Here is a 9,122-nt window from a genome sequence, read left to right as displayed (position 1 = left end):
GCATGGGATGATCTTCCTGTGAAAAACAGACCCAGCGGATTCTGGATCAATCCCACTGCAGATCAATAGGTCTAAGGCCATGGGGGAGCAAACAGCCCTTCCTTCTAGCAACCAGGATGGACAAGGAGACTGAAAAGTGACGGGGCAGCCCAGTTACCATAGTGCAGGGCACAGATGTCACCGGCAAAGGAGGGAGGCAGTTCATTGCTTTCAAAGAGCATTTCGACACTTCCTGTGAAAGGATCCGCCTTTCCAAAGGGAACATTAAATTAAGACGGGCAGCAGAGAAGAGTGCATTGGTGCAGGCGTTAACGAACACAACCAGCACAGGGAGGGAGAATACAACACAGCAGGCAACTCCAACACCCAATTGCAATTTATAGCATCGAGAGGAGCATGTGCATGGGACGGGGGGATGAGGGAGTAATCTCCTTCCCGCCCCACATACAGCTATGTTTCCAGACACAGCACCCAGTTAAATATATTGGCAAATACGAGCCGCCAATCTCCGGGTGCCTGTGAGAAATCTAAGTTCATTCCAGGCTCAGGTTTTTAAAGAGCAGGGGATGTTGAAAAATGGATTCAAAGCAGGTTGGGCTCCGATGCCAAGGGGTGCAATTAGCCACAATTCATCCAAAGGAAACAGAAACACCATCACAGCCCATTTCACAGGGGCCTGTGGCCGATCCACACTGGGAGGCGGAGAGCAGAGGCTCCAGGGGAAGGAACCAAAACCAGCTTCCGTCAAGGAGATGGAACAAGCCGCACCCAACCCCAGCTCCACTGTGCAGGTGGAGTCCTTCGGTACAGGCCTATGCGAGCCAGAGTGTAAGCTCGCCATGCCCCTACGTGCCCACATCAGCCTGGAGCACGAGGCTCAAAGTGAAGCAATAACCCCCACTCAGGCTTCCCCAACAGAGAGTTGGAGACACAAGTAGGCCAATAAATAAGTCAGGCAGATAACCACACATCAACACCACCCCGGAAGGAGCCGGCCAAGCCTGAGCCAACTCCTAGAGAGTATGGCTTCTCGGTGTAGGGGTGGGGAGGTCCCTGACCTCCCCTTCTAAGAGGAGAAGGGATTCCCCCCCAAGTTATCCAATCACCAGTGAAATACAGGGGCCTCGAGTGAAGCAGGCCCAGGCTTAGAGACCAGCAAAAAATCCATTCTCAGCACCATCGGGCCGGCTGCCCTTGGCACCCTTCCCAGGGTTAGGCGTGGTAGAGTATTTTGGGGGGTAGCGAATGAACAGCCGGTCCTCCTCCTTCTTGATCCAGCGCAATAGCTTGGTGAGGACATTGATGGCGCCGGCCTTGGTTACCAGGGGGCTGAAGCAGGTGTACAGCTCGAACTTACTGGTGACCTGAGAAGGAGAACATGGAAAAAGGAAAGGTCAACCCATCCTCTCCCCTATACCCAGCACGGTCTTGTCTCTTGTCCTCCCTCTCCAAACCCACTCCCCAGCTTCTTCTCATCACAAGCCCTGAGGGAGGCAGCACAAGCTTTAAACCCATATGCAGCTGTCAGCATGACAGCCAGAAGCAGTTCCAATGGGACACATGTTCACTCTGAAACCTACTGATGGTGGTTAAAACCAAAGCACATCACTGCCTATCACATGAGTGGACACATCACACTAAGGTGCGTATCCCAGTCACATCCCTCAATTGCCTGGGAATTCTGCAACATGTGGGGTCTTGACGCTGGAATTCTGGGAACAAGCAGCCTGAACCATCTCCCCTGCAATCCAGGTGGGACTGGTCAGGCCTTGGTGATCACTTCCCACGCCAGGCATCACTGTGCTTCCTGCTAGGGGAGCAGGAATGAGCCCAGTGCAAGATAGAAAGAACAGAGCAGGAAGTTCCACCCTCCTCACACTAGAATATTACCGAGACAGGAAGTGGTCTCTCCCAAACCCGCAGCCAATGCCAGGTGAAGGCCCAGGCAATCTAGGCTCATGCCTAAGGGCAATTGCTAGAGTCATGCGATCACAGCAGCAGCTCAGCTTTCCATTACAAATGGAGTCAGCATCTCGCCTTCCTAGTTTGGAAGAAAACCTTGAAATCATAAGCCAGGTGTCACAAAGGCAGCGACACTCCCTGAGTCTGCGGAGGGCCTGAGCTGGGGGAAACTGACCCATGTGTGAGTGATGCTCCCTGAGTTTGCAGAGAGCCGGAGCCAACTGCGGTGAGCGAATAATAGGGGGTCCTCCAGCCTCTCTTGGGGAGGAAGAAGGGCCCTGCTGTTCCTCTGGGGAGATGAGGCCCATGACCCCCCTAGATGCCTCATTAAAAGTGCCCTGCCTTACCCAGGCGAGTAGCGTCTCCTTCTCGGCCACATGGTAGATGAGGCGCAGGGGGCGAGAGGTGCTGTGGATGCGGCTGTGCAGGTAATGGTAGAGGTCAAAGAGCCGGTGTTGCTCCTCCTCGCTGCAATACGGCCCCTCCAGCTCTGGGCTGCGGAGGGCGAGAGATGCCAGGGGGGCAGGATTAGACACAGAGACCAGGCACTGCCCCTCCTTGCCGCTACTGCTACCAGTGTCTCAACTCGGCACCCCGCAAAACCAGGAGGGCAGGGAGAACACTGAACTAGAAGGAAACCTAGAAACAGCTGGAGCATGAGCCCATCTAGCATGGCATCTTGGCTAGCTGAGGAACCCCAGAGGAAACTGCTTCCCAGCCCCCAAAGATTAATGCTCGCTCACTGCCGAAATCCAGCTCCCCTCCGGGGTGAGGCCTGCCCTGCCAAAACCCTCCTTTAGTTTGAGATCTTCCAGACGCTCCTGGAGCCTACAGGGCTGTCAGCCCCAGTATCTTGTGGCAGGGAGTCCCACTGGCTAACACGAGGGTCCGGGAGAAGCCCACAGGTGGATTTGACCCTTGTGTGCTTCACGTGACAGGCCTTCGTTCTGGTACTGCAAGGCAGGGAGGACAAGAGATCCTGATCCTATTGCAGTATTTGGTGTATGGCTATCCGGTCACCTCATATCAGGGTAGACGGGCCCATTGTTCTCATCCGGGATGGGGAGGAGGTACCCGGACAGGCAGACCCCCATTCTGATTTGGAACAGGGAGGAGGTACCTGGGAAAGGCAGACCCCCCATTTGGATCCGGGAAGAGGGGGAGGTACCAGGGAAAGACAGACCCCCACTCTGATCCAGGACGGGAAGGAGGAACCAGGATAGACAGACCCCCACTCTGATCCGGGATGGGGGCGGGGAGGTACTAGGGAAAGGCGGATCCCCACTCTGATCCGGGACAGCGGGGGGAGGTACCAGGGAAAGGCAGACCCCCATTCTGATCAGGGACGGGGAGGAGGAACCAGGATAGACAGACCCCCACTCTGATCTGGAACGGGGTGGGAGGTACCAGGGAAAGGCGGATCCCCACTCTGATCCAGGACGGGGGGCAGGTACCAGAGAAAGGCAGACGCCCATTCTGATCAGGGACGGGTGGGGGCGGGGGGGAGGTGCCAGGGAAAGGCAGACCCCCACTCTGATCCAGGACGGGGAGGAGGAACCAGGATAGACAGACCCCCATTCTGATCAGGGACGGGTGGGGGCGGGGGGCGAGGTACCAGGGAAAGGCGGATCCCCACTCTGATCCGGGACAGTGGGGGGGGGGAAGGTGCCAGGGAAAGGCAGACCCCCACTCTGATCCAGGACGGGGAGGAGGTACCAGGAAAGACAGACCCCCACTCTCATCCAGGACAGGGGAGGAGGTACCAGGATAGACAGACCCCCATTCTGATCTGGGATGGGGGAGGAGCTACCCGGGAAAGGCAGACCCCCATTCTGATCCGGGACGGGGAGGAGCTACCCGGGAAAGGCAGACCCCCATTCTGATGTGGGGGAGAAACATTTGCCCATGTGACTGACTAACATGGTGTATCGTCAGCCAATCACTTCTGTTTCAGGCTGTGAACAAGAAGTTCAGAGACCCCGATTCCATGCCACGTCCAGCTGACAGGAAGAACGGTTGTGTGGTGTAAAGCGGTTCATTAAGTGCCCGACACTGACTCTTCCCACCCTGGCACGAGCTCTCAGCTGCAATCCCCCCCAGCCCCCCAGTCTAGTAGTATAGAGCAGAGGGGCTGGGAGCCAGGACTCCTAAGTTCTATCCCCAGCTCTGGGAGAGGAGTGGGGGCTAGGGGGTTGGAGCAGTGGGGGCTGGGAGCCAGGACTCCTGGGTTCTATCCCTGCCGCTCCAGCACATAAAGAACATGCCTCAGTTTCTCCATTTATAACACACGGACAGTGTCACCCGCCTCTTTTTGGGGGTACTGGGAGGTTCATGATGTCAGAGCTCCTCTCCCCTGGCATTGAGCTACCCCCACCATTCCCCCACATGATGGCACTGCTGCGGCCCATGAATTCCCAGCATGCCCTGGGCCATCTCCGCCCCCGTGATCCCCACAAGCAGCCAGTCTCTCACACAAGCCACCTTGTTGGGCAGCACATGACGTGCCCTATTTAAAGCCAGGATTGCATAAGGCTGGTTTAACTCGTCCCGGAGCCGCAGGGGGGAGAGGGAGGACAGCTGTCTGTCCGGGAGGCTGTCCGTCCAGCCGGCACATCCCAGCCGTCCTCCACTGCAGTGACCAAAAAGCGCCCTCGAGGCTGCACCTGCAGGGAGCACCCACCTGGGGCTGAAACACAGCTGCCTCTGGGGTGGAGCACACAGCTGCGGAACGCCTCCCCGCAAACTGAGGACAGCTCTACTGACACCTGCCTTGCTGCCTTCAGCACGGCGCCCCCTAGTGCCCGGCACTGGCTGCCAGGGGAGAGCGCCCCCTGCTGATCCCCCTGCTCCCCAGTGCCCCTACCACCAGGACCTTGCAGGAACTAAGCAGGGCTTAGTCCAAATTCAAGGCCACCGACACGACCCAGCCTCCCACACACCAACCCCGCCGGCCAAAGCCAGAGCCAAGCCTTGCTGCGCCCCGGTACCTGGTGAACTGGGGCAGCTGGCGGTAGTTCTCCGGGATATCCAGCGGCTTGTAGAGGAAGTGCCGCAGGTCGGGCACCCCGACCTGCCCCACGCCATAGGAGGGGCTCTGCAGGCCGCCCGAGAGCACCTGCAGCGAGCCCTGAGTCCGCATGGCCTCCTCCACCCGCTTCTTGCAGTCCGAGACGGCGTAGAAGGACTCCTTGTCGGTGGAGAGCAGCACCAGGCAGACAGTGCACTCCGTGTCCAGGTAGGAGATGTAGGCGTAGAAGTACCCGTCGGGGTTGAAGCGGGGCAGGCAGATGGGTGTCCAGATCTCCCCGGCCTGGAAGGCCGAGCTGGCCCCAATCAGGTTGAGCAGCAGGTGGAGGTCGGTGGGCTCCAGCCGGCACTCCTCAATCACCGCCCGCTCCTGCACCGCTGTGACCAGCCGGCTCCGGGCCACCAGGATGGAGAAGACCAGGTTGGGGGTGATGGCCTTCTGCAGCAGGGTGCCCAGGGCGTCCCGCAGGGAGGCGGGCAGCAGCAGGCAGCGCACGGCCCCCAGCAGGAAGCCAGGGTCCAACTCCACCAGGTTGAGCAGGCGGTCGAGGATCTTCTCGGAGCCCGCCAGCAAGCGCCGCAGGTCATAGTTCTTCTTGCGCTCGAAGATGCGGGTGATGCTCACCTGGGTCAGCATGCTGAGGATCTGGTAATAGACGTAGAGCAGCTCCTGGCGCAGCTGCTGCTCCGACTGCAGCGTCCGCGACACCGACACCAGTACCAGCGGGCCCTGCTGCACGAACACCAGCTTCCGGTCGTCTGGGGCGGAGGGGCAGACATGGAGACAGTGAGCTTGCCCGGCCCCCGGGGACCCCTGAGTGCCATTGCCCGACCCCCTGAACCGGCCAGATTGGAGCCGGCGCCCCCTAGAGGGGACAGTCCCCAGGTCCCATTCCCCACCGCCCTAAGCCAGCCAGTTCCCCATCCTGGGGCTGGATGGGAGCCAGCGCCCCCTAGAGGGGAAAGGCCCCATGTCCCATTCCACGGCCCATGAGTTTTCCTCTCCATCTGTCACGCCTCACGTATTTATGCACTCTCAGTGCAACGTATCAACCGCTGAGGGCTAATCTCATTACGGCTCCCCTGGGACCTATTCATGCACCTGCGGCCACAGGTCTGCCAGCGTCCCAGCCTCCTCCTCCCTCTAAATACCCCCAAAGCAAGCATACAGCCTCACACCAGACTTGCACAGCACCGACAGGCAGCCACCTCTGGGGTGGAGCACAGCAGCTGGATAATTCGGAGACTAGCTTCCTCCCGTCCAACTGGAACTGCGGTGAGGGGAAATCAGGCAGGTGGAATGGAATCCCCCGCGCCCCAACAGCCAGGACACTGGGGGTCCCGCCTCAACTGGGGAGCAAGTGTTACGGGATTTTTAAGGAATTCAATTATTTGGGTCAGCAGCGACTGCCAGGGGAGAGCGCCCCTTGCCGAGACCCCCACCCCACAGGACGGCGCCCCTCAGCCCCCGGCCCTGACTGCCAGGGGAGAGCGCCCCCTGCCCTGAAGCCCAGCCCCCACGTACCCGAGTAGATGGAGCGGATGGCGTTGTCGCCACTCTGGATGAAGGACACCAGCGCCATCATGACGCCCATGGTGGAGGACAAGGCCTCCTCGTTGCCGTAGCGAGAGTAGATGGGCTTGCCGGCCTCGCTCAGCACGAAGATGTGCTTCCGGCGGGCCCGCCAGCTGGCGGCCGTCACGTCCTCGTCGCGGTGCGTGGGTGGGGCCAGCGGGCCCCCCGGCTCGCAGGCCACCACCCCCAGAGGCCGCCCAAACTCGCTCGAGTCCTCCAAGGTGTTGTCAGTGGAGGCCGAGTCTGACAGCTCCTTGTCGCTCGGCTCCTCCTGGGTGTCCCCCTGGCCATCAGCCGCTCTCAAGGGCCCATTGCTCTGTGGGGCAGGCAGCTCCTCCTGCTCCTCCGGGCCAGCGCTGGGCTCGTCCCCCTCTGGGGGGCAAAGGAGAGAGTCACCGAGACGGGAGAGAACCCAGGAGTCCTGGCTCCCAGCCCCCCGCTCAAACCACTAGACCCCACTCCCCTCCTGGAGCCAGCGAGAGAATCCCGGAGTCCTTGCCCCCTGACATCTCCCTTGCCCCCTATGTGACCAATTTAGGGGTACTCTTTCTCTGCCAGGCTCCAGCGTCTTCCCGATGCCCCTTTCCAGAATGGGGCAGGCAGAGCAATCAGGAGGGCGTCCCCACTGTAAGGCAGGGGTCCCCAGTGGCCACGGCCCCACTAACGCCCCTGGCAACAGGATGGGGGGCAACCCCACACCTTCCTGTCCCCAGTACGGGGGGCACGCCCCAGGCGGGCACTCACCTGTATCTGTGGGGCGCAGCCCGGCCTGCTCCTGGGGCAGTGCCATCCCTTCCCGTGTCGGTGAGCCGGGCTCGCCCGTTGCCATCTTCGCATGCCAAGCTGCACCTGCAACGGCAAAGCCACAGGAAGTCGAGATCCATGGCTGGAAAGAGAACCCAGGAATCCCGGCTCCTCCGCTCTAACCACTCGACCGCACTCCCCTCCCAGAACTGGGGAGAAAACCCAGGAGCCCCGGCTCCCAGCCCCCTGCCTTACCCCACTCCACCCCCTATGGAGGTGAGAACACCAGATGGACCCAAGTCACTGTTCAGGCCTGGAGCCACGGCCAGTCCGGGCCGCTCCCAGCAGGGCAGGGCCGAGCCGGTCAGACCAGCATTAGTTACTAATCGCTGTCACATGCCCCAGCAGCGATGCCAGGCAGGAGCCGGCAGGAAATAGCCCCATTCACTAATCGCCTTCCCACGGGGAGCTTAATGGCTCCAAGCTTAGCACTGCAGGGCCCACAGCACCCCCCTTATAACACCAAACCCCGCTTCGCCCAGGGCAGAGCCCAGATCCCCCCCACTTCCTCTCCAACACCACAGCACTCCCGGGCACTGCCCCCCAGCTGCACTACCCCAGAGGTGGCTGCATCTCAGCGCCGCAGGAGCCCTCCCCGTGTGTTGTTATGTGTGGCTGTCCCCCTGCTGTCCCGCCCCAGAGGTGGCTGCATCTCAGCATCAGAGCCCTCCCCCTGCGGATGCTGGGGATCTATCACAACCAAAAGCAGGCCAGGCATAGAGGGATGTTGAGATGCCTCCCCTCTGGGGAGGGCAGCTCAGTAACAGCAACACGGAACGCCACGCAGGGCTGCCTCCCCCGGCCAGGTCCCGGCTCATCTGTGGGGGGTGGTTCCCTCTTTGCTTCCCTTTAGGGTCTCCCCTCCTCCCCATGAGTCTGCAGGAGGGGGGCACTCCTCCTTCCCAGGGGCTTCCCTCTCCCCATGTAGCTACGGGGGAGGTCTCCCCTCCTCCCTATGTGACCCTGGGGGGCGTCTCCCCTTGTCCCCCACTGGGGGTCTCCCCTCCTCCCCATGGGGCTCGGGGAGGGGTCTCCCCCCCCCGACATGTGACCCTGGTGGAGTCTCCCCTCCTCCCCCATGGGGTCCGGGGGGGGTCTCCCCTCCTAGCCCACGTGGCAGTAGGGGGGTCTCCCCCCCGTGGTCTCGGACCCCCCTCCCCTCACCATGCGCGCGCCCGAGGGTCTCCCCTGCGCTCCTCCGGCAGCCTCGATCCCGGCGCCGCGCAGCACGGAACCGAAAGGGCGGGGCTGGCGGCGCCTCCCTCCAATCACAGGGCGCAAAGCGTGGGGGGCGTGGCCTGGCGTGCAAGGTAGCTGCCAATCAGAGAACGAGGCGGTACAGACGTAAGTGCGGGCCAGACTGTCACAAGACTTAGCCAATCAGAGAGCGCAGAGCTAGCCGAGGGGGCGGGTTTAGAGACTCATCCTGCCAATCCCGAGATGCCAGCCCCAGATTTCCACCAATCAGAGAGCGGGGAGGGTTTCGATGGCCAACGGGGCAGGGATTGGGGGTGACAGCTGGTGATTGAGCCGTGACGTCACCGTGCCACACATGATGCTGGGCCGTGATGTCATCTTATTGCACTGTGACATCACTACGCTCCATTGTGTTGCGAGATCCATCAGCGCTGGGCTGTGCCATTGTGTCATCATGCTGAGATATGATGACATCACTGTACTGAGTGATTACCTCATGCTACACTATGACATCATCATATTGCATCATGCCGTGCTACGACATCCCGGTGCCACG

At 60.8% G+C, this 9,122-nt stretch overlaps 1 protein-coding gene across 1 annotated transcript; it reads right to left on the bottom strand.

The window, feature by feature from the left end:
• Nucleotides 1-358: 358 nt before the first annotated feature.
• LOC144279145 (vacuolar fusion protein MON1 homolog B-like) lies at nt 359-8,601 on the bottom strand. The gene is made up of 6 exons (XM_077840612.1): nt 8,534-8,601; nt 7,310-7,414; nt 6,515-6,937; nt 4,950-5,748; nt 2,310-2,457; nt 359-1,364 (listed from the first exon to the last, which is right to left on the bottom strand). Exons 2-6 carry the CDS (start codon nt 7,392-7,394, stop codon nt 1,146-1,148), a joined length of 1,674 nt encoding a protein of 557 aa, XP_077696738.1. The 5' UTR covers nt 7,395-7,414; nt 8,534-8,601; the 3' UTR covers nt 359-1,145.
• Between the last annotated feature and the right edge of the window lie 521 nt (nt 8,602-9,122).

The sequence above is a fragment of the Eretmochelys imbricata genome, chromosome 23, assembly GCF_965152235.1.
Source record: "Eretmochelys imbricata isolate rEreImb1 chromosome 23, rEreImb1.hap1, whole genome shotgun sequence".
In the NCBI taxonomy this organism is placed as follows: domain Eukaryota; kingdom Metazoa; phylum Chordata; order Testudines; family Cheloniidae; genus Eretmochelys; species Eretmochelys imbricata.
This window is presented reverse-complemented; position numbering and strand designations above follow the sequence as displayed.

Bases quoted from the DNA above. Each gene is read 5' to 3' on its own strand.
- LOC144279145 (XM_077840612.1), bottom strand. From the start codon at position 7,394: ATGGCAACGGGCGAGCCCGGCTCACCGACACGGGAAGGGATGGCACTG. The intron at 6,938-7,309 runs GTGAGTGCCCGC...TTTGCCCCCCAG, and splicing joins GCTGCGCCCCACAGATACAG to AGGGGGACGAGCCCAGCGCT. The intron at 2,458-4,949 runs GTACCGGGGCGC...CGCCCTCCGCAG, and splicing joins CAGCTGCCCCAGTTCACCAG to CCCAGAGCTGGAGGGGCCGT.